General features: G+C 41.8%; 1 protein-coding gene across 1 annotated transcript; it reads right to left on the bottom strand.

The window, feature by feature from the left end:
• Window positions 1–3495: 3495 nt before the first annotated feature.
• LOC110557863 (zinc finger protein 728-like) lies at window positions 3496–18490 on the bottom strand. The gene is made up of 4 exons (XM_060380376.1): window positions 18371–18490; window positions 13349–13475; window positions 12753–12848; window positions 3496–8220 (listed from the first exon to the last, which is right to left on the bottom strand). Exons 1-4 carry the CDS (start codon window positions 18374–18376, stop codon window positions 6824–6826), a joined length of 1626 nt encoding a protein of 541 aa, XP_060236359.1. The 5' UTR covers window positions 18377–18490; the 3' UTR covers window positions 3496–6823.
• Window positions 18491–25325: the final 6835 nt, after the last annotated feature.

Raw genomic sequence — 25325 nt, 5'->3', positions numbered from 1 at the left:
GGCCCAGGCTACTCCCACAGCTTTCTTGGGGTTCTTGCCCCTCTTTCTGGGAATGTGCTCCAGCTCAGGGGAGACGGGCTCAGGCTGCTCCTTGCAGTCCTGTGAGCTGTGGCTCTGCACTGCTCTGTCCTTTTCTGAGAAGCCTTCGCTGTGGCTCCAAAGAGGATCCCCCTGAGTACACGGGAATTCTCTGCCGTTGGGCGCTGCAGCAGCTACCACCCCGCCATGTTCAGGTGCCACGCACCCCCCCCCAATATATTTTAATTGATATCTTTGGAGTCTAATACCGTTTAGTATCTGAATTGTGCTTCATTCAACTCTCTCCCCATTTTCACCTCAGTTACTGCACACCCTTAACGCCACGCTTCCCTTCCAATTTTGTGGGTGTTTTCTTCTCTTTTTATGACACCAAGTGCACTCGCTGCCTCCTCTATGTTTAGAACAAGTGGCCGGAACATGAAAGCCTCTCCAACTGTCTGTCTTCCCCAAAAGCCATGAGATGACAATTCCTGCTCCACTGAAGGTTAGACACAATGAGACCCTCACACAATTAGGCATGTTGAATGCTGGTTTTAGCTTGTGCAAGTATTTCCCGAATAGTTGGCAGTCACAGTGTGGTCATGCATGCAACAGTCCTGACATTTCCAGCAAATAGTGCTTCAGCAGACATCCACCTCATCTGGCTACTGCAACCTTTCTACATTGTCTCCTGTGATCCCTGAGGCTAAGAGTTGCCACCCAGGTGTTCATTTGGACCAGTGCCTCACAGGCTATTATTCTCCACATTTTGATCTACTGTGAGTGTTTATCACTTCACTCCCATGGTACCATACGTAGAATGTACCACAACTGTGAATGCCCTCCAGTAGAGAGAGATGCCCTTCAGAATCTGTGAATGAAGTAACCCATGAGGAAAGGGACAAGTCACCATGATTATTGCCTCATTTAAGAGCAGCTGACCGAGCTTGGGCTGCTTCCTCACTAGGGCTCTTGGGAAGCAAGGGAAGGTAGAGTTTGCAAAGACAAAAAGCCACACATGATGCACACTGTGGAGTTAACTGTTTGTATTTTGTTTTTTATTATGGGTCTAGGTCCTCCCCCAGCATGAATGGAGGAACTCCTTTTCAGAAGTCAGGAGATACCATTTACTTGCCTGAGAGGCATGAGGTACTGTGTCAGGATAACCTGATCTTGCCTTAATCTCTTCATTCCCCGCTTCTTTTAGTCCCTTTCAAATCTTTGATTTTGAGGAAAGAAGAGGAACTGGCCCCTGGAGCCATTGAGCCCGAGGTGGCCTGTCAACTGACTGAGTTTAACCACCAGTTAATTAAGCAGGGCCTGACCACTAGACCAGATGTGGTAGTTAGTAAACCTTCAATTCAGAGGCCAGTCCTAAGGAGCTGTTGTGATGAGCCCTCTAGGAAGCATTTCCCCCAATACTGCCCTGTGCTGGAAGGACGAAGGGCAAGTGACCCCTATCTGCAGTTGCCCCGTTCATTGCCTCAAGCTGCTGTCAGGTGCACACGTGGCCTCCAGGGTTGTGAGGAGGGCTGAAGAGCAGCTTCCATATTCTCTGGAAGGCGATTCTGAGCATTGGCTTTGATGGACTTTCTTTTTTTATTTTTATTAATTACAGTTTATTCACTTTGATGGACTTTCACAGTCCAGGTTTTTCCCACCCTCAGACAGTGCTGTTTTCTCAGCTGTGTGTGGTCTGTCTGCTGGATGGCACCTACTGTTGGTGTTTAAATGTGTGCCCATCGTTCAGGCTGTTTTGCTAACTGGACTTGTGGGTGAGTCTTTCTCTGTTAGGTAAACTTTTCCCTGGGTCTCCATTCAGTATCATGCATTACTCTCTCATCCTTGACTTGGCTTTGCCAGGAGGAGGAAAACTGAAAGTTAGGGTAAGGACCAAAATCATGACCAAATCAGCTGTGGTACAGGTCCTGTCCCAGTCGGGTGGCATGTAAGATACAAAGATCTCCTATTCACAGCATCCTCATATTTCACCAAGGGAGCCTTTAAAAGCAGAATAATTTGTATGTGCTCATCTGTATGCTGAGAAATTTAGGATGTATGAATAGACTTCTCCATTGGGCAAGTGAATCCATCCCACGGTCATGTGAGACATGAGGAAAAATTCACCTTCCCTTTGGATAAGGATGAAGTTCTCCTGGTCAGGCCTACAAGCAGGAGGGAGACAGGAGCAGCAGGTTTTCAGCAAGTCTTTTCTCCCAACACATCCTTATCCTTATCCTGTAATGTGTTTCATATTGAACAAGTTTAAGCTTGTTTTGAGGTATATATAAAGATATACTTTAATTACATATTTAGGAGACTATAAAAATGAGTTATAAATTGGTCTCTCATAATATTAACTTTGTAAATAAATATCATTTGTACTAAGAATAACCATAAATACATTTATGGGGGCACATTAGAGACATTTACTCACTAATGAGGTAACTGATAATTAAAAATGTTTTAATTCCTCTTGTTTTACCAGCTCACAATAAGTTAGTAAACTTGAGTTTGGTATGCCTTTTGGGCATATGCATCAATAGTAAAGTAAGAACTGCATGTATAATGCTTTATACTGGTTGATTAGGTATCTGATAATCACATCCCTCTTCTCTGCTCATTGGGTGCATGTGGCTCTGTCCTCTTTACATTATGGGTCCTTGTTTTCTAAGACAATGATGATGTCATTGATATAAAAACCCTGTTCTGAACATAAAGGGAATAACAGATTTTTTATTCTGGAACCAAATGACTGAAACTGTTTTTTGCTTTTCTTGAGGACACACAAACAAATGCCTATTCAGCCCAGATTTGTCAGAGATGAAGAAAACATAATGAACAATAAAAAATAAAAAGTTAAATAATAATAAAAAAAACCAGGAAAAAATTAATGAATAGAGATTAGAAGACAAACATACACAATTATTCATTTGGTTCTTTAAATGGTTAAAGGATTTCTTCAACTGGTGAAACTACCCAAAGACAGAGACAGAGAGTCACTGTGAGAGTGAGAGTGACAAGGTATCAATATAGACACATGGAGAGAACCTAAAACCAAAGTCAGCACAGGGAGTTGTTACAGTAAATCTCAAGGATTCCAGAACATATTATGGAAATATTTTTGTAAACCTATAATCCAAGAAACTAGAAAGTTTATATGAAATGGGTACACTTCTAAACATACACAGGACAGAATGAAAAAAAAAGCAAAAAGATAAAATAAAAGAACACCGGACAGACCTATAACAATAAGGAGATTGAATCAGTTAATAAAATACAAAGTAAAATCTGGGCCCAGATGGGTTTCTGCTACCTTCTAGAAAACATTCAAGGAAGATCTAATACCAACACTTCTAAATCTCTCCCATAGAGCTGGTATAACCCTAATATTAAAATTAGAGAAACACATACACACACATACCCCAGCCCAATAGACTGAATGTAGATTTAAAGACTAGGCATACTGCATCTAAATTATAGTTATACATTGTCTTGTTAGGGTTTTATTGGTGTGAAGAGACACTATGATCACAGCGATTCTTATAAAGAAAACATTTCATTGGGGCTGGCTTACAGTTTCAGAGGTTTAGTCCCTTATCATCTCGGAGGGATGCATGGCAGCGTGCAGGCAGACACGGTCTGAAGGAGCTGAGAGTTCCATACCTTGATACTTAGGCAGCAGCAGGAAACTGTGTGACACACTGAGTGTAGCTTGAACATAGGAGACCTCAAAGCCCAGCCCCACAGTGACACACATCCTCCTACAAGGCCACATCTCTTAACAGTGGTAATGCACGCCCCAAACCCCCCAAAATAGTGCTACATTCTATGGGCCAAGCATTCAAATACATGAGTCTTTGTGGCCCATACCTACTCAAAACACCACATCCATCAATTTCAAGTTTTTGCCCTTCTTGTGATGCAAGGCTGAATATGGAAAAACATATTTCATAATATATATATATATACACATACACAGACATTAAAACAAAGGCCACACTTGGAAAATTTCAAAACACATTTGTTATAAGTCTGGATAAATCTAGAAATAGATGTTGCATATTTAATATAATAAAGGCTTGGAAAAAAGGACACATTTCTGAATTACAGAGTTTATATTGTAGAAAGGTCTATATCACTAAAACTATTTACATATTCACCACAAAAAAATTCTAAGGAAAATCATCATAGAACAGGGGAAGAGTACATGGAAACACCAAAGACCAGAAATAACCAAAGATGCGTATTTCCTGCATGGACTCACATAAAGACAAACATGCAGACCAACACAGTGCAACCTAAGAACAAGAGATAAACACTAAAGCAACGGACATACAATTTTATCAAACGTGTCAAAACCAGGAACCAAAACTGACAGCCTTTTCAACAAATACTGTTGGCATGACTGGAACCAGATGAAGGATCAAATTCTGGATGGGGAGCACCTAATCCTACAGGTCCAATTTAATGTGAGGGGCTTCTAATGAAATGCAGTTGATTCCAAAGATCCTGCAGGACACACGCCCTGTTTTCCTAGACTAGCCTGGAGTGATTTGCAGCATTCTGATGTCTATAATGACTTTTCAACCACAGAAATATATTAACTGTAAGCAATGCCCCACATTTATACATATTCTGTATTAATAGTGTGTCTACTATACTTCAATGGATCCATTATTATCTAAGTGATAAAAAAAGACTGCTATTTCCAGGTGTGCTGTGCTTTACATGATAGCTAATTTGCTACTATATTGTGGAAACACTGAAAAGGATCCATCCTGTCAGTGTCTTTTATATGTACAAGGAAATACTACAATATGAATCACAGGTAATGAGGGTTGGTCTTAAGCCTTTGTCATGCTTTTAATCTGTAGGGCTTCTAAATCAGACAAGAACTCTGACAGTAAGGTATAAAAGATGATCAATTTCTCTTGTCTACTGAATATGCTACTGTCATTCTGCCTAAATTTCTCCTTCTGAGCTTGGAACAACTGTTTAACACACACCTAATGTCTAATTTCACAGGTTCCTATCCAGTGTGAAAATTTTGGTGTCAAATTAGGGAAACATTATAAAACTCTTGTCAGATTCTATCAGTAAGGCTTCCCTACACTGTGAATACTCAGATGCAGAGCAAAGGTTTTGTGATACTGGCTCTGCTACGCTGTCTGATGGTAGCAGCTGAGGTATGGAGAAGACTGAAAAGCCTCCCATATTCATTGCTGTCCTAGATTGATTTCTGTTGGACTAGTTAAAAACAACTTGGATAATTACCAGTTAATTTCAAGTTATGAGTTACTGTTTATCATCTGGTGAACCCAGGACAGGAAGTGATGCAGAACCATGGGGGAATGCTGCAATCAAGGAGTTCCTGTGCAGGGTGGTGCTGGTTATCCTGGCTGACTTCTACATCACATAGAAAATACAACAAACACGAGTTTATAAGCAAATAACAAACTGGATCTTTCAGATAGTGCTCAGCAGTGTGATGTGGACATCTAAAGCTGATGAGGACATCTGTACCTGCAGGTTTCTCACCTATGGCAATTCTTTGGTGCTGATGAAGACTTGAAGTGTTATTCAAGGCTCAGGGAAGGCTTTTATGTGTACAGAGTGCCTCTGCAGTATGAAGTCTCTGCAGATACTTAAAGGTATGAAGAACAGGTAGAGAGCTTGCCACCTTGATTGCTTTTGTAGGCCTCCTCATCAGGATGTATTCTCTGATGCTTACATAGACATGAGGCATAGCTCAACCCTGGTCCTTTTCTGCACAAGTAGGGTTTCTCTCAAGTGCAGATTACTAAGGTTGAACCAGGACTGAACGATAAATGAAACCTTCACCACATCCTTCACATTACAGCTCTGATGTTCAGGATGTAGACTGTTGTTATTTAAGATATGAGGAAACACTAAAACCCTGTCACTTCCTTCACATTTGACTGACTGGTAAAGCACTTGCCATTCTCCCCACATGCATGGCTTCTCTACTCTCTACATTCACTTGCACTGTGTAAGATCTGAGTGATCAGCACAGGCTTTACCACATTGCACACACTTGTGGAGCTTCTATTCAGAATGAGTTCCTTGATGCCTTTTAGGTGCTAAAGAAGTACAAACTTTGTAGGAACTTTACAAAACTCTACAATATGAACTGTCTTGTGATGAGAAGGAATGAGTAACAGAAATTTGCCATATTTCATAGGCTTTTGGGCCTTCTCTTTAGAATAAATTATTTGATGTCTTTTAAAGATTGAAGATGAGAAGATGAGGAATATCCTTTGCCACACTCCTCACACTTGTGCTGTTTCTCTCCTATATGAACCAACTTGTGCTTGCTAAGTGTGTACAGCATAGTAAAGGTTCTGTCACATTCCTCACACTTGTAGGGACTCTCTTTAGAGTGAATTATTTGATGTCTTCTAAGGAATGAATGTCTTCTAAGGAATGAAGAAGAGAAAAATCCTTGTCACATGCTTCACACTTACAGGGTTTCTCTCCAGTGTGAGCTATCTTGTGCTTGGTGAGAACAGAAGGGTTAGTAAATCCTTTTCCACACAGGTCACATTTGTGTGGTTTCTCTCCAGTATGAACTAGCTTGTGTTGAGAAAGGTTATATTGAGTAACAAAGACTTTATCACATTCCCTACCCTTGAAGGCCTTCTCTTCAGAATGAATTGTTTTATGTAATTTATGAAGGACTAGAAAATCCTTTGCCACACTCTTCACACTTCTATGATGTCTCTCCAGTATGAACAAGCTTGTGCTGAGTAAATACACGAAGTTTGGTAAAGGCTTTGCCATATTACCCACACTTGTAGGGATTGTCTTCACAGTGAATTCTTTGATGTGCTTTACAGTCTGAAGAATAGGAAAACCTTTTGTCACACTCCTCATACTTGGAAGGTTTCTCTCCAGTATGAACTGTCTTGTGTACCTTAAGGGTTGTACGTTTACTAAAAGTTTTGTGACACTCTTCACACTTGTATGGTTTCTCTCCAGTATGAGTTTTTTGGTGTCTTTTAAGGTCTGAAGTACGGTAAAACATTTTCCCACAGTCTTCACATTGATAGGATTTCTCACCAGAATGACGTAATTTGTGCAGAGTAAGACAAGAGAGAATAGAAAAGGCTTTTCCACATTCTTCACATTTATGTGGTTTCTCACTCATGTGACTTCTCTTGTGTATAGAAAGGTATGGGCGAGTACGAAAATCCTTGCCACATACTTCACATTTGAAGGGTTTTTCTTGACAATGAATTCTTTTATGTTTCCTCAGATATGAGATACAGGCAAACATTTTGCCACACTCTTCACATTTGTGGCATTTCTCTCCAGTATGAACTATTTTGTGCTGAACCATGGAAGAATTAGTAGAAAAGGCTTTTCCACAGACTTCACACTTGTATAGTTTCTCTTGACAATGAAGTTTTTTATGTTTTTTCAGTTTTGAAATAGAGTAGGACATCTTCCCACATTCTTCACATCGATAAGGCTTCACTCCATTATGAATTAACTTGTGCTGAATCAAGACATAATTATAAGAAAAGGCTTTCCCGCATTCTCCACACTTGTAAGGTTTCTCTCCAGAATGGACAAACTTGTGCTGAGTAAGAAAGTATAGCGTCGAAAAGGCTTTGCCACATTCCCCACACTTGTAGGGATTGTCTTCAGAATGGATTAATTGGTGTCTTACATAGGATGATGAAGAATAAAAACATCTTCCACACTGTTCACAACGGTAAGGTTTCTCTCTGGAATGGACAGGCTGGTGCTGAGTAAGAGAATGAATTAATTGGTGTCTGCTATGGGATGAGGAAGAGGAAAAACATCTGCCACAATGATCACACTTGTAGGGTTTGTCTCCAGAATGAATTCTTTGATGTTGCTTCAGCATTGAAGGATAGTAAAATGATCTGCCACAGTCTTCACACTCATAGGTTTTTTCATCCGTATGATTTTTCTGGTGTATAAAGAGTGATGAGCGAGCACTAAAGGCCTTATGACATTCTTTACACTTGTAGGGTTTTTCTCCAGTATGACGTCTCTGGTGTATAGAAAGTGTTTTACGAGAACTGAGGGCCTTTCCACATTCTTCACACTTGTAGGGTTTCTCCCCTTTACGAATTCTCTGGCCTTGAATACCTACTGAGGCATGAATAATGGTCTTGCTGTGAACGTTAAACTTGTTTCTTATTGTACCTGTTGAACAAAAGTTGAGATATAACAAAAGCTAAGCAATATTCTTTATACGTATAGTACTCATCTTAAAAATGAAGGCATTAACTGATATGTATTTAACCATGCATAACAGTTTTCAGTACATTTCAATACCTCCATGCCCTGAGCATAATTCACAAAATAGAGCAGGCAGAAACAATCAATCCTTCTACTGCAGTAGGAGCACAACCAAGCAGAACACCGACATGATGGCATATTATGCAAAGTTAAGGAGCTAAGCAAGGTGACAGGGCATTTTACTAGCAGAAATAAGCATATCAAGCCATATAGATGTTATATGGCCAGATAGCCATGAAATTATATAGTAGCCAAGCCTGGGAAAGGGAAAATTAATTGTGATTGTGTAGATTGGATGAATATCAAAATAAACAACTTTCATACTAAGTACAGACCTTTACCTTTGAAGGTATAAAAGATATGTTACATAACAAGTAGACTGTCCACAACAAGGTTAAAGGATCTATCTAGAATTTAAGACTGCGTTTTGTTTTCTTTTGATGACAAGAAAATATTTATCTGAATGATATCAAGTCCTGATAAAAATCTTGAGTTTCACATGTGAATAACAGAAATTTTGCATAGGAAATGTATTGGTCAATGAATAGATAACAAAATTACCTAGTTCTCTGCTTCTTTGTTATTGTTTTTTGAGACAAAGTTTCTCTATCTGCCTGAACTATCCTGGAACTCACTATGTAGAAAAGGCTGTCCTCAAACTCAGAGATCTTCTGCCTCCCAAGTGCTGGGATTAATGGAGTAGGCTGCCACACCCAGGGGATAAAATGAAATATTTCTAAGTTTTATTCATTTGTAAGATTGAAGAACCACTGAGTACTGAATGGAGAGAGACAATGAATAAAGCAGAAAAACCAGAGACTTGGTTTACCAATGAAGTAGAAATACACAGAGGCAGAGCATATTTTTAACTGTACTCATGTGTTTTATCAATGTGCTTCATCCATTCACTGACCTATCTAGGGTAGTTATCAGAAATGATTATAGACAATGCATACTTCCAAGTAACAACACAGAGTATCAAATTGCAAAGTAGGAAGAAAAATTCTTCAGTCCACACAATTCTGAAAGCTTATTGATGAGCTGTTGAGCACATTCTCCTAGTTGCAGGCAGCTTTAATCTTTGACTCTCTATCCACAAAGGGCATGCAGTTTAAATCCTATTACTGAGTATATGTAAGAAAACATTTAGAGGACATCTTCACCATTAAACTCTGATGGCATGACTTTCATTAACATGAGTATAAATGACATAAAAGATATTCATGTGTGAAATCACTTTCTTATAAATGTTTGGCACTTAGGTCTGTAGAAAAGTATGCAATTCTCTAGGGCAGAGAAAAACTAAAAGGTCTCTTACTGAACTGACCAAAGGGACTCCATTTTGCCTGACTTTTATTCAACTACTACCTGAACTAACTAAGACAGCTGAGACAACATTTAGAAAATCCACAGTTTTACAACATAAAACAAAGGCTTTAAAGGAATAGAAGAAAACACTTCTTAAATTTTAGGCCCCAGGACTGCCTCAGGTATGGGTAATTGTTGGTTTGTCAAAGGGTCAAATGTAAGGCATGGACGGATAGCTGAGACAGCATACATTAAGTAGATTATTCAATCGCTCTTTCAGCATTCAATTATATCAGACAGTGATTTAACTGAAAATTTTTTATCCATTACTTCTTCAGTCAATATCTTTACTCTTAGATGGAGACCAAGGAAGGAGTTCCCCAATCAAACCAGGGCCAAAGAGTCCCAAAATGCCCTATGTATTTCCTGACACTAAAATACAAACTAGTCCTTCCAGTCTTGCAAAGAGGTAGGTGTACATATTTAGTTTAGACCAGACTAGGGCTAGTGGAAAAATTCCTGACGTACAAAGCATAATGGTTTAACAATATTTGCACAGTTAATATTAATTTATCTCACTATCCTTTCTGTGTGGAATGGACTTAACATTCTTATATTTATTTCTATATTTGTATCTTTCTTTCTTTGGCTTTTTGAGACATGGTTTCTCTGTGTAGCTGTAGCTGTCCTGAATTCACTTTGTAGACCACTGGCCTTGAACTCACAGAGAGCCCCTGCCCATGTTTCCCCGAGTTCTGAGATTAAAGTGTGAGCCACCACATCCAGCTAACCTTCTTTTAACTAAATTGATGTCACATAGTACCTTTCAAATTGAACAACTACCACCTTCACAACTCTAAATGTAGCTGGACGAGGGGACATAGGCCTTTCATTCAGCACTGGGGTGGCAGAAGCAGGTCCCATCTCTGTGAGTTCAAGGCTAGCCTGGTCTATAAAGGGAGTTCCAGGACAGCAAGAGCTTCAGAGAAACCCTGTCTTAAAACAAACAAACAAATAAAAGTCTAGCTGTGCTTGCTAAAAATAATCACAACTGGACTTGTTAAATGGGACTATTCCTTTAAAAACAGAAAATACAGGGAAGGTCCCTGAACCCTCAACTGAGTATCCAGTCAGTTCTCTGAGCTAGTTGCATGGAATGAGGCATTAATTGAATGGGGTTCAAGGTTTTCTAGAGACTTGAAAATATACATGCCAGAAAAACTAAAACTGGGTTGTGGATCAACCTCTGCTGTTACATCAATTGAGTAAGGGGCCCATAAAAACAGATATCGTCCAAATTTCTCCAAATTCCTTTGGGAAGTTTTCTTATAGCAAATGGTAAATTTACTTGTTATATGTCTCAATGGAAATTGCTTAATCAAGAGCAGTGTATGTAAAGGTTCAGATACCTGGGCCAAAGCAAACCAGACTTCTCCACTAATTCTGCATTCAGTTCCACACTGAACTCCTCCCTGGTCAGTGCTTCCCCGTCCAGGGTTACGAAAGTTGTTCTCTTATCCAGTGCTATTGACATCTGAAAACCTCTTGCTGACATGAATGTTTTCTATCTCAGGATCAGTGAAACCATTTTAAAAGGTTATAAAAAATAATGTGAAGTTCTATCTCCAGTAAAAGGGTTAAATAATTTAAGAGAGACAAACTCTAATATTAAAGAGCCGGGCAAAACATTAACAGCTTGAAGGCAAGTGATAGGAATTCTGACTGTGTTATACAGGCCTTATGGAGGAGGAAAGCTCCCAAGCATAAGAGTCAAATTTGTTAATGTTTCTAAGGTTCTAAAGATCTGCTCATGTTAAAAAAAAAAATCTGACCTTAAGATACCTACCTGCTGACTTATGTCTTTGTTAACTGTGTTATACTTTTGGCTACTGGAGAAACTGAGTCATGACAAGAACTGATAATCAGTTGTACACCTTTTAATACTCATGAGCCTCTTAAATAGGTCCAGCCATCCTATTGCCTTCTCTGATTGTATTCTTTGTGATAAAGCAAGATATAAACTGTCACATACCTGTAGGACTGATTTACATTTGCTAAAGATACACTATAAGAGTGTTAGGAGACTAAAGCTGCCAATTTTTCCACTATGAAGGGCAAAATGGCCTTAGCCTACTAACTGCCATGAAAGAGAGCCACAGAGTCCCTGGTGCCATAGCTGGTGTGTGGGGACCCATGGATGAACACCTAAAGGCTTTCAATGACTTCTCATCCATCTCTTGCCAGGTCAGGAGTTCTGGCTCTGACAATTATCTCCTTGTAAATCTTCATCAAAAGATCACCAGAGCCAGGGGTGGTGGTACAAGCCTTTAATCCCAGCATTCAGAAGGCAGAGGCAGGTGGATCCCTGTGAGTTTGAGACCAGCCTGGTCTACAAAGCAAGTCTAGGATAGCCAAGGCTACATGGAGAAACCCTGTCTCAAAAAACCAGAAAAAAAAAATAAGAAAGAAAAGAAAAAAAAGAGGAAAAAAAAAGAAAGAACAGAAAAGCCACCAGAGCCTCTGTTAGGATAGTTGGACAGACTGGCCCAATACCTCCCATCATGAAAGGAGTCAGGCCTTGACTCTTCCCAGAGTCCAGTGGGAAAAGCACTTCCCCAAACAACTCCAATTTGTCTGACTTTTATCCAACTGATTCCCATCTCCAAATAGTTTTAATCAACTCAACTGAAACTGCTGAGTGTCTGCTCCTGTCTGCATATGGGTGATGGAATTGTGGCTTTCCCTTTGTAAACCCAGTCAGGCTCCCACTCTGTAGAGAGCTTTCTGGCATGAACCTGCTCTCAATGCAAGCAAACAAATGACTCTTAGTCTAACTTCCTCTGAGTGGCATTTCTCTGAGTCTTGTATCACAATGGAGACTCAAGAAAGTGAATAGAGATGAAGCCACTGCCAATACAAGAACAGCTTGCTTTTGGGAAACACAAAGCTTAAGAAACTTAAACCCTCATAAACATCTGAGAGATGTGCTTCTTTTACCATAAGGAAAAGAATTAGAGACCTAAAGAATTCTCTCCATAACCTCATGTTACAAGGCACACGGGAAAGCCTGGCTTTTTGTTGGATCTTTGCACCTCAATTCTGCTCGTGACCTCCTCTTTCCTACCCACCTGGGGGCACGGGGCTTGCTGCTTGTCTCTTCACACCAATAGCCCCTTGTCTTTGCTCCAGAAATGTCACCAGCTGTGGCTTAGACACAGCAAGACCTGTTTGTAGAAAAAAGGGAACAGGTTGTTTATTTAGAAGGAACTGACATGTCCCTTCCAGTACAGTGTTCATTAGGGAAGAGAACAGGCAAGAAATGACTGCAGACAATTAGTTCCAAATAGTTTTTGACAGGTATACTACAATACATAAAGAAATGTTCAATGTCCAATACTACAATACAAAAAGGAATGTTCAATGTCCAGATTCTGGGCTTCATTTAAAGGCAAAATCATTAACACTGAATTGAGAAACACCTTACAAGTGTGCCCCATGCTGCACACCATTGAATTTATAACAGTGAAGGATGTATGCTTCCAATACAGACAGGTGGAACACACTGAGAAAAATGATGAAGTGAGAGCTATAGAGTGACCTGCCTCATTTCTCAACAATGAATATGAAACTGTTGAAATGCAAATTCTCCCAGAAGATATTGCACAAAGTGGGGAAGCTACATGCTGATGGTGAGCTACAAATTCACTATAAATGCAATCCTCACCAAGGAACACAAGGTTGCTGTAGTTCTCCAACATCACGTCCCTGTACAAATTCCACTGAGCAGGCTCTAGGCATTCCAACTCTTCTGGAGAGAAATCAATGGCTACATCCCAGAAGGATAGCACTTCCTGAAATAAAGAACAATGAATGAAATCATACTTTTACTTAATCAAATCCACTAATAATCATATAAATACCCAGATGCATTGGGTTGGATAGCTCTTCTGTCAACTTGACACTAGTTACAGTCTTTTGAGAGGAGAGGACTAATTTTCTTAATTAGTGATGGACATGAGATACCGCAGTCCAATATGGGTGGTGCAGGCCCTAGACAGGTAGTTCTATATGGTGTAGGATAGCAGGCTGAGCAAGCCATAGAAAGCAAGCCAGTAAGCACAGTTCCCCTGTGGCCTAGCTCCAGTTCCTGCCTCCATGTTCCTGCCTTGACTCCCTCAGAGAGGAACTGTTACCTGAAGTTGCCACCTGAAATGAACCCTTTCTCCTCCATGTTGCCTTTCCTCATGGTCTTCATCACAATAGTAGAAACCCTAACACGGGTGTCATTTGCTTGTGGACACAAATCTAGATTTTCCCAGCATGAAAGAGAGCTAGAAGTGTTTTTGACATCAGTGAGTAATATTTCTCAGACATATCAAAGGAGCTCACACAATCTCACACTGGACCCATCTTCAAGGAAGACAAGGAAAAAGTTCCTATACCACCATGTGGACACTATACATTGAGACAGATGAAATGTAAAATGAATACATCCACAGAGGAATACACATTTAATGCTATATGCTTGTATTACACACCAAGCATATGCACATTTCTCACAGGACAAAACATCATGAGGGTTAAGGTACCTGTCCACACTAATGTGCCTAATCACAATTGAGAAGTGAACTGAAATACAGATTCTGATGCAGTGGCTCTGGCTGTCGTCTGGGCTTCTAGATTTGTACACACTTCAGTAGTGAAACAAAGGACAGTGACAAGGGACAGGAGATGAAACAGGCAAGCGGTAGAACTCACAGACTATCAGTTAACTATGTGAACAAATGAGAAAATCAGCAACTTTAGGACTAACACTGTTTAGATATTCAAAATTGAACAGATATCACTCTCATGTCCAGTTGTTATCCCTTTCCACCTTTTCTCTGACAGGTACTGATTGATGAGTTTGTGACATTCCTAAAGCCTGGTCTGCACATAAGAAACCTGTGTATCAGTGTCTTGTGGCTGAGAATTACATTTGCTGATGATTTTTTATAATTTCAAAGTTTTCTAATTTCAGAATTTCTGCTTTTCATAACTTATTCAGTAAAGTCCCAGAATGACTATGAGAATAGTCATACATTATTTTTCCTTTTTACTAATTCATGAAAATATTAGCAATTTAGGTATCAGTAGGGTATTTGCAATGATTGCATGGGTAAGCTTTGGATCATCTTTCTCAGTTTTGCTATGCTCATCTCCTCAAACACTATTGTCTGGGCTTCTAAAATGTACTCCACATAATCCTTATAGACATTCAGGACAACAGTACTGGGAGTGTCATCCTTCTATCCCACTGTTTCAGAGCACACACTGCTCAGGAAGTCCCCAAGCTTTGGCTTCCTGATGTCACTGGGTGATGGGAAAAACTATTATACTTCCTTTTTCTACAAGTTACAATTCTGTACCTTTAACATATCACAGTAACCATGTGTTACTTAGTCTGAAATAATTTCCATTTTACCCATATTGTCACAACTCTGAAGACTGTATTTTTATTTTTCTGAGAAATTTGTAAATTTAAACGACATCCTTTCTCCCTCTTTTCTCATTTTAAGTCCTCTCATGTCCTGGATGACTACATCTAAAATGTATAGCATTGTATTTCTTAGTTATTATTGATATGTATATATACACATATATGTATGAAAGGCTGACTCTCTTTAGTGTTGCCTGTGTGTATGTTTGGTGGACTGAGCCCCTTGTTACTAGAAGAACAATGAGTGAGCACATCCCTTGGGAAGACTCTTTACCCTCTCTCAGAAGATGCTGTGATTGAGGGGCAGTGGACCTGTAAATGAGACATCATTTTGAAAGGATTCTAGCCAATACAAGAATAGAGAAACATTTTAGGGAACTTGGCAGTAATAAAATTTAATTTCTATGGAGAAGAAATAGAAATAAGGTCTGTTATGAGGCCAGAAAACTGTCATTCATTAAAAACTACTACACAGTCTTACTATAACTGGGAGTTAGATATCTGTACCACATTTGAATGAAGGCTGATCCCAGAGGCAAGCCTAGAATAACAGAACAGACAGAGGGGATGTATTAAGAACTCTTGCAGCTCCTGTCAGTGTCCCTCAGAGATACCTTTTCAGAGAGGTCATACAAAAGTCAAGACTAACAGGACATCAGAGGAAAATAAAAGAAGATGCAATGAGAGAAGGGGATTCCTGATCAGGATCAGCAGCAGTGACCTTCCATTCAAAACCAGCCTATCTAGACACCACACAACACAATGCTTGAAACACACACAACACACATCACAAAGCAGCAACTACAAGATCTTTGTCCCAGGGCTTTACTCACACAACAGTGGCATGAAACAATGATTAATTTTCCCTCAAGCCACTGAGTTTTGAAACTTTATGACTGAGAAAGTGGAATGAAGCATGAAAAACAAACAAACAAACAAACAAAAAAAACAAAACAAAACACCGGGGACCAAATAAAGAATCTGCTTGAAAGAAGAATTCTGTAATTTTAATCTTAGTTTCAAAATAAATATTGCATGCTTTGCTCTGTACATTAGATGTCTCCATGAATTTGTGGAATTTCAGGGGTCCATATATGTTCCTGAGTCTTAAAGCATCAGTAAGGTGAGGGTATCCATAGAGTGGGGACCTGCACTCTGATACAAATGACTTACTTGTGCATAGATCCTGGAAGGAAGAGAGTAGTGGAATGCAGACTTAACAGAAATCTGAGGGCACCTGACACTGTGCCACTCACAATACATCACTGATATGTTGCTGCATTTGATGACTATGGGGGACACAAGGATAGATATGTTTACAACAGAAAATGAGAATGTAAAGAGAACCTGTGCTGCTCAGGTTCACTCCTTGCATATATGTTTGAATCCTTTTAAATATTTTGTAATTCTCTCCATGGCCTCTGACATAATCACATACATCAGGAAGATCTGAATGTCTTCACCTAGCACACCCCCTCTCCAGAGTTCTCCAGATTGGACATGGCTAATGGCTAATAACCAAGGCTCATGCATGAGATGTAAAGACGAGTAACTGCTTCCCTCATACTAAAACTGGAATACAATGAAGAATCTGGGAGCAAAGAGAACCACACATCAAGGGAAAGTGGACACACACCTGTGCAAGAGGAAGGAATCCCACACTAGCAGTTTGCTTTACTTGGTGGAGATGGCAGTACCATGTGAGGGACAGTGGGGGAAGTGGTTCTGAGCTGGCTAAGTGTAAGAAGCATCTGCTCACAGCTGAACCTCTGGTGCAGAGGACAGGGAAGGCATCACACCTGTAGCTGCAGAAAGGACACAGGAGAGTGAACCACAGTGGCCTGCAACAGTCAAGAACTGCAGAAAGGGAATGAAGAAATGATGGAGTCTCAGCTAGATATAAAAGAAGCAAACTGAAATAATTCAAGCAAGATTAGAAGGAAGCATCATGAGGCCATGATAGAATCGAACACAAATTACTTTCCATAAAGAATGAATATTCATTGCAAAAGAAGGAATATACAAGCAGGGGGAAGAGAATTCTTCCTCAAGTAGTAAATACAAGCATCAGAGTAAGTTAGTGAAAAAGTTTAAATTTCAAGTGGAATGAGCCAATAAGTTAAGTACAAATAGTTCAAAAGTCAGCCAAGTGTTGATTACATGGATTTGTCACAGTGTTCAGTGTAAGACACGAAATGACCCACAGAAAGTATTTCTCATGTCCATCAAGTATGTTCAAGTGTTTTCTGACACAGACTCTGGTAGCCTTGGATGCCCTTCAATTGCTATGAGGCAGGGAAGGACCAGGTGGTCCTGTCTCCCCCTTACATATGCAGACATGACAGAAATATTCTTCAGAGTAGGCTGCAGTTTGTTTTTTTTATCACAGGTCAGGTTGCATTAAATCACGTGACCACACACAAGCCTGTGAGCTTCTCCTCACCCTCGTGACCTACACAAAAACCCCGGACCTTCAAAATTATCCATGTGAGCTGCTCCTAGGGCCCTGCTCACGGACCAGCTCAACAATTTCAAGGCCAGATCAAGACCAAATGACACTCCTTGGGTGGTGCGTGTCCCAATCCCTGCACTGGGGAGGCAGAGGCAGGAGCTTTTCTGTGAGTTCCAGGCCAGCCCTGTCTACCAAGCAAGTTCTAGGATAGCAAAGAGAAATCCTGTGTCCAAAAAAAAAAAAAAAAAAAAAAAAAAAAAAAAACAACCCAAAAACAAAACACTAAAAAGAAAAAGAAAAATACATGCTGACACACCTAAAGGGCACCAACCAGACATTCTTCCTTACAATTACTCAACTCTAAATTAAGGAGAGAGGCCTTTTCTAAGGTGAAGCTGGGTTCACATTCCCCAGCAGAGGGCCTCGGTGTGTATGGGCTCCAAGTATGCTGTCCCCTAACACAGCAGTTCAGTGAGCTCCCAGCCCCTCCTCAGGAGCAGGCAGTCATGTGACCGTCATTAGCTGGCAATCCCGGACCTGACACTGTTATCAACTCCTGCACTACCAGGCAGCTCTGCTGTCCAGAAGCCCAAGGCGGGCTCGAGCTGCCCGCGGCGTCTGAGGAAACGGTCACTCAGGGAACAATCCCAACCGCCCGGTTCCCAGCCCTGACCTGCCCTCTCAGGTGTCCAAGTCAGTTCAGCCCAGCACCCCAGCAGCTTCTTCCGCCCGCCCACCCGGCCCAGGTCCGCTCCCTTCAAGACCGACCCAGCACCCCGCACAGTGCCTCAGGCTGCGCTGCTCCCTGGACCGACCTCCATGTCAGAGACGCGACGGGAAAGTACAGCAGCACAGGACTACAGGACTCTTGTCCAACTTTCAGGAAGAGGCAAGTGTGTAAACCAAAAGCCGGATAGGGATTTCCTGGACAACTGTGATGTCACAGCAGCCAAACTACATTTCCCAGAAGTCAGTGCGAAAATTCTCCTAACCCAGGTGGGGCTAGTTCTACTGTTCCGGGATTTGACCCTGGCAACAGGCTGTAGATTCTGGCAGGGGTAAGCCTAGGCTGCAGGAATCACCATGGGGAGTCAGACTGCTTTTTACCTCCACATCCACAACAGCAGATGAAGGAGTGTGAGTCGACACCCTGACAGAAATATTAGGCTGACGAGTAATTTCTGGTCCCTATGTTGTGATGTTATCTTACTTCAGCCCGAAAAAGGACACTGACTCACTTGTCCTTTAAGGAATAATCCACTGATTTGGGAATGAAAATTATCTTAAGATTCATTAATGTCTTCCATGTCCCAGTGTCTCTTGATGCCTCCTTGGCTCCTCGTGCTCAGTCAGAATGTCCTTGAGGTGGCATCAAAACCCTGACACACATAATATTTGTCCAGCACCATAGCTAGCGGCCTTTCAACTTTAGCACACTTGACAACGTTTTGAAATCATTGTCCATCTGTCATCCCAACAACAGCTCCGATTGCTGAGGAACACCCAGTATGTTCTGGTTTCTCTCACTTGTACTGAGGAGGTCACGAGGATTTGCTGGGTGTTTCCTAAGTGTCCAGTTACCTTAAAGAACCCAGTGCAAGGTGAGCACACTGGAAGTGTGCTGCTTTCTTGGGCTCACATCCTGAGGTAAGGGAGGCAGGACATGTGTCCATGTCCTGTAGTGGCTGCAGGAGCCTCCTGAGCAAGACCCTCAGGGTTGGCAAGAGCAGAGCTTCCAGCCTGCACTTGTTTGCCTTTCTGAGACCTCAGGCACCAGGAAACCTAACCAGCTATGGAGGCCAGGCCCCAGCCTCACTGTGGTCAGAGGGTGTGGGTCCACATTTTCCTCCTTAGAGGCCCTTACCTGTGTGGCTGTCAAGTTAGAAAAACTTTACTGGGTCCTAGTGCCTGCCCTCTGGGTCTCTAGGCCTGTTTCCTGTGTGATAGGACATCCTCTCTGTCCCTGAGATTTTTCTCCTTATATGATCAGCCTTATTTCTGCTCCACTAAGCCTGTATACTGTTGTTGAGTTCAATATTTCTATTCTAGAACACGACACTTGTGGGCAATATTATACACCTATGAACACTTGCTGTGTAAGCAACCTGAGAAGGCTGTCTCCTACTGTTGGATTTGATGTCCCCCATGCCACACCCAAGCCTGTGTGTCTAAGGTTCCTCTAGCTCACTTGTTCCGAAGACAGTGCCCCTGACTCTGAGACAGGAAAAATAGATCAACCAACAATTAAGAAAAACAAAACAAAACCAAAAACCCACTCTGTGAAGAAGAACAGCTAACCCGTGTAGTATTCTACTGCTTCTTTTTAACTCTTGGAATAAAGGTGTTTGTAATAAAAGCAGGTGTATATAGTTAGGATAAGGAAGACCCTATGTCTAAAATCTCTCAGCAATAATCACAGCATCGCAGGTTATCAGGGCTCCCTCAGCAAAATTGTTAGATGTTATTAAAATAAATTTATGACAAATAACTGTACCTGCAGCGTAAATCACAAAGTGTTTAGTTTTTTTTACCAGGAGGCTAGGAGGTTAAATGGTTACCAGTATGTACGCAAGTGTGCTAACTTATTACATTGCCCTCCATGTGCAATTTAGATTCAACTGTCTTTTAACATAATGGTTTTGAATATCTTGAGAGCAAAACAACTGTCCTCTTCCACCTCCAGCTGTGTGCACCCAGATGTTTGCAGCAGAGCTTGCTTGATGTTAATATACCATCAGTAAAGATGGACACAGTCATTGGATGGGCACCACTGTATCCATTCCCTCCTCCAGCTCTGAATTTGCAGTTCAGACCTAACTGCATGAAGCCTCACATGTTTAGTGTGGAAGCACGGGTGTACAGGGTCCAAACATTAGGAAGGATGTCCCATCCACACATTCATAGGAGAGCATCCTGCATCCGGGAACTGATTCATTGTCCTCTGGTGTCAGTACAGGTGGGGCTGATCATGAAGCAGCCGGTGACCACAAATACTTGCTTACCCCTAGGACCCTGTGAACCTAGTGGAGGCCGGTACTCAATGTCAGATGCTGTGGAGTCTACTATGTCCAGGCTGTGCTTAGAGCCACAGACACAAAGTAGCCTTTATGAAGACAGCAGACTATCCATGCCACAGTGACCGCTGGACCATCAGAAATCAGTACCTCACACTCATAATGACCTCATACCACTGGAACCAGAGTATGAGTCTCTATGCTATACCTACTAACTCAATCCTGAGCTTAGTGCAGAGACCGTCATAACTTATTGTAGAGATATTCCCCCCGCCCATGTTTATTTCTGTTTTATTCACAACAGTAAAGGACCTCATTCCACATAGGTGCCCATGATCAGATTAATAGATAAATATTTATTATTTACAAGAGCATGTATGTTTATGTCTGCACATATACACCCACACCCATGCATACATATCGTGGGTGTGTTATGGCAATTCTAGGTTGTCAACTTGTCTATAGATAGAATAAAGTACAATCCAGAAGTGGAGGGCACACCTGACCCAGATCCTCCGGCTGGGAGACACAGGCTTTTGAAATGAATCTTGAGGTGGATTCACATCCTTTTTATCTGGATGCACACATTCCTTTAACCCAGATCTTGAGGCGCACCTTAACCTGGGCCTTACCTTCCTCTGGAAGCCTATATAAGGACAATGGAAGAAAGCCTCTGTCCACTCTTGGCCTGGTGGCCCTCACTTTGCCAGCACAGCCATTCCTTGGATTCCAGCTTATAGAGAACATCCCCTGAGATACCCATCCTTGAGAGACTGAGCAACACTAGATTCTTGGACTTTCCATTCACAGCTAGCCACTGTTGGATTAGTTGGACTGCAGACTGTAACTTATTCCAATACCTTCCTTTATATAGAGAGAGTAATTCCATATATTCTGTGACTCTACAGAACCCTGATGAATACAATATATATACTCATTAGTGCTAAAGAGAATTGTAATCACAAAGTTTGCAGGAATATTGACGCACTTAGATTGTGTATTGAGGGCACACAGTATCAGAAAGAGAAACCTCTATGTTCTCCTTCATATGTGTAACCTAGACAAAAATAAATGGACACATGTGAACAAATTTACATGTGTGTCCAGGGCCTGTATGCTGTGTAGAAAAGAGAAAAAAGGCTAAGTGTTAGGACGTGAGGAATGATTGAAAGCAGGTAATGAACATGGGGTGAAACGGGACATTACATGATTGTTTTTGTTTCTAACTCAGTCATGGAGTTTGGGTTTTGGTGTTTGTGAATGAATAAAGATATATCTAAAAGAGCATAGATACCAAGGTAAACTCCTCAGCTTCAGTTTTGAATGTCTCTCCTAACTTTACAGAAGTTCATGAGTTACACAGTTTTGAGCTACTTTTGACATGTGTTTTTTTTTTTAATTGCAATATTTTAAATAACAGGGTTTGAAATAAAAAAGAAAGAGCCAGACAGTAGTGGCATATACCTTTAACCCCAGCAATTTGGAGGCAGAAGCAAGGAGATCTCTGAGCTTTGAGACCACCCTGGTCTACACAATGATATACAGGAGAGCCAGGACTACGCAGATACTATACCAAAAACAAACAAACAAACAAACAAAAAACCCCATACTATTCTGTTTGCTCCTGACAGGACATGTCTGAGATATACTATTCACTTTGAGCTATTCATATGAGCTGTTCCTAAACAGTCTATACCTCAGATAAACTGTTCCTTTGAAAAATTGTTCCTTGTAGAAAACATGTTTATCCATAAAGGGTGTATCCATTTGTAAGGAAATGTCCTTTCTGATACCAGGAATAAAATGTTAGCTACATCTCCAGAGACTCCAAACAGGAAGAAAACATTGGCCCAAATACAGAGCAATCTGGGTCTTTCTTCAAGGTGCCTTGCTGGCCACATACTAGCCATTTTTTTTTAAACAGAACCTTTTAACACACCAGCCTCGTTTTGATAATGATAGGATTTACGCTTGACGCTGAGACTCTTTCTTTGCAATCTACTCTAGAAATTTATTCATTTCTTCATATATCATTAATACATACATGAGGTATACATGTTAATAAGCTTTGTTTTTAGTAAACTGACTATACAAGCTATGTGACATGTTATCTTTGTAGCTCCTTACCAAGTTCATTTGACTGGTAGACTCCTTGTCTAACTTTAATAATGATGGATAACAAGGAACCAAAGCAGCTGTGACACGTGTGTCAGATATAGGAGGGAGGCCAGGGAGGATGAAGAGGACACTGCTCATCCTTCCTCTGTTGTACTGATAGTAAAGCTGAGTGGAAGATATAGGGTGAGGCTGGCTGCAGCTTGTCTCTGGGGAGCAATCTTATTTTTCTTCCTTGATGTCCCACTGATGCAGGACTCCTTAGTCCTCAGCATCTGAGCCATCTGGGAATCTTCTCTTGCTCCCTCATGATGAAGGCTTCCAGGAATGATGCTGGCCCTTTGTAAATTTTATGACACCAGAGTGCAGGAACCACTGCTAGAACAGGTCAAGTTTGGATATGTCCAAAACCAACAATATGTGTTTGTTTGGTTTTTGTCGTTGTTGTTTTGCCAGTACGTGATAACTTTATTTCCATTTGGCTGGTTCCTCTGTGGAAGAGATGGGTGCTGATGGCAGCTTGGACCCCATGCGCCCTCTGGTGGGCCTCAGGGGCAGTGGCCACAGTTGGCCACACAGAACATGGGTCAATAGTAATGCTCACTTAGGTCTGTACCCCAGACCCAATTTTAGGGAGCTGGGTTTGATGGAAGGAAGCCCTGAACCTCTGTTTTGGTGCCCGGTTTTGACACCCGCCGTGTTCTGCCGAGCCTTCATCTGCCTCAAAGGGTCCTTCTCCACTTCCTGCTTGGTGAGGACGAAGAGGACAGGGGAAGCCGATGGCCCAGGCTACTCCCACAGCTTTCTTGGGGTTCTTGCCCCTCTTTCTGGGAATGTGCTCCAGCTCAGGGGAGACGGGCTCAGGCTGCTCCTTGCAGTCCTGTGAGCTGTGGCTCTGCACTGCTCTGTCCTTTTCTGGGAAGCCTTCGCTGTGGCTCCAGAGAGGATCCCCCTGAGTACACGGGAATTCTCTGCTGTTGGGCGCTGCAGCAGCTACCACCCCGCCATGTTCAGGTGCCACGCCCCCCACCCCCCAAATATTTTAATTGATATCTTTGGGTATCTGAATTGTGCTTCATTCAACTCTCTCCCCATTTTCACGTCAGTTACTGCACACCCTTAACGCCACGCTTCCCTTCCAATTTTGTGGGTGTTTTCTTCTCTTTTTATGACACCAAGTGCACTCGCTGCCTCCTCTATGTTTAGGACAAGTGGCCGGAATATGAAAGCCTCTCCAACTGTCTGTCTTCCCCGAAAGCCATGAGTTGATAATTCCTGCTCCACTGAAGGTTAGACACAATGAGACCCTCACACAATTAGGCATGTTGAATGCTGGTTTTAGCTTGTGCAAGTATTTCCTGAATAGTTGGCAGTCACAGTGTGGTCATGCATGCAACAGTCTTGACATTTCCAGCAAATAGTGCTTCAGCAGACATCCACCTCATCTGGCTACTGCAACCTTTCTACATTGTCTCCTGTGATCCCTGAGGCTAAGAGTTGCCACCCAGGTGTTCATTTGGACCAGTGCCTCACAGGCTATTATTCTCCACATTTTGATCTACTGTGAGTGTTTATCACTTCACTCCCATGGTACCATACGTAGAATGTACCACAACTGTGAATGCCCTCCAGTAGAGAGAGATGCCCTTCAGAATCTGTGAATGAAGTAACCCATGAGGAAAGGGACAAGTCACCATGATTATTGCCTCATTTAAGAGCAGCTGACCGAGCTTGGGCTGCTTCCTCACTAGGGCTCTTGGGAAGCAAGGGAAGGTAGAGTTTGCAAAGACAAAAAGCCACACATGATGCACACTGTGGAGTTAACTGTTTGTATTTTGTTTTTTATTATGGGTCTAGGTCCTCCCCCAGCATGAATGGAGGAACTCCTTTTCAGAAGTCAGGAGATACCATTTACTTGCCTGAGAGGCATGAGGTACTGTGTCAGGATAACCTGATCTTGCCTTAATCTCTTCATTCCCCGCTTCTTTTAGTCCCTTTCAAATCTTTGATTTTGAGGAAAGAAGAGGAACTGGCCCCTGGAGCCATTGAGCCCGAGGTGGCCTGTCAACTGACTGAGTTTAACCACCAGTTAATTAAGCAGGGCCTGACCACTAGACCAGATGTGGTAGTTAGTAAACCTTCAATTCAGAGGCCAGTCCTAAGGAGCTGTTGTGATGAGCCCTCTAGGAAGCATTTCCCCCCAATACTGCCCTGTGCTGGAAGGACGAAGGGCAAGTGACCCCTATCTGCAGTTGCCCCATTCATTGCCTCAAGCTGCTGTCAGGTGCACACGTGGCCTCCAGGGTTGTGAGGAGGGCTGAAGAGCAGCTTCCATATTCTCTGGAAGGCGATTCTGAGCATTGGCTTTGATGGGCTTTCACAGTCTAGGTTTTCTCCCCCTCAGACAGTGCTGCTTTCTTAGCTGTGCGTGTTCATTCTGCTGGATGGCACCTACTGTTGTTTAAATGTGTGCCATTGTTCAGCCTGCTGTGCTTCCTGGACTTGTGGGTAAACCTCTCTCTGTTAGGTAAACTATTCCGAGTCTCCATACAGTATCATGCATTAACCTATCATCCTCGACTTGGCTTTGCTAGGAGGAGGAAAACTGAAAGTCAGGGTAAGCACATGGGCAATTCAGCTG

Source organism: Meriones unguiculatus, chromosome 3, assembly GCF_030254825.1.
Source record: "Meriones unguiculatus strain TT.TT164.6M chromosome 3, Bangor_MerUng_6.1, whole genome shotgun sequence".
Taxonomy (NCBI): domain Eukaryota; kingdom Metazoa; phylum Chordata; class Mammalia; order Rodentia; family Muridae; genus Meriones; species Meriones unguiculatus.
The sequence above is the reverse complement of the archived record's forward strand: the minus strand, read 5'-3'. Positions and strand labels throughout refer to the sequence as shown.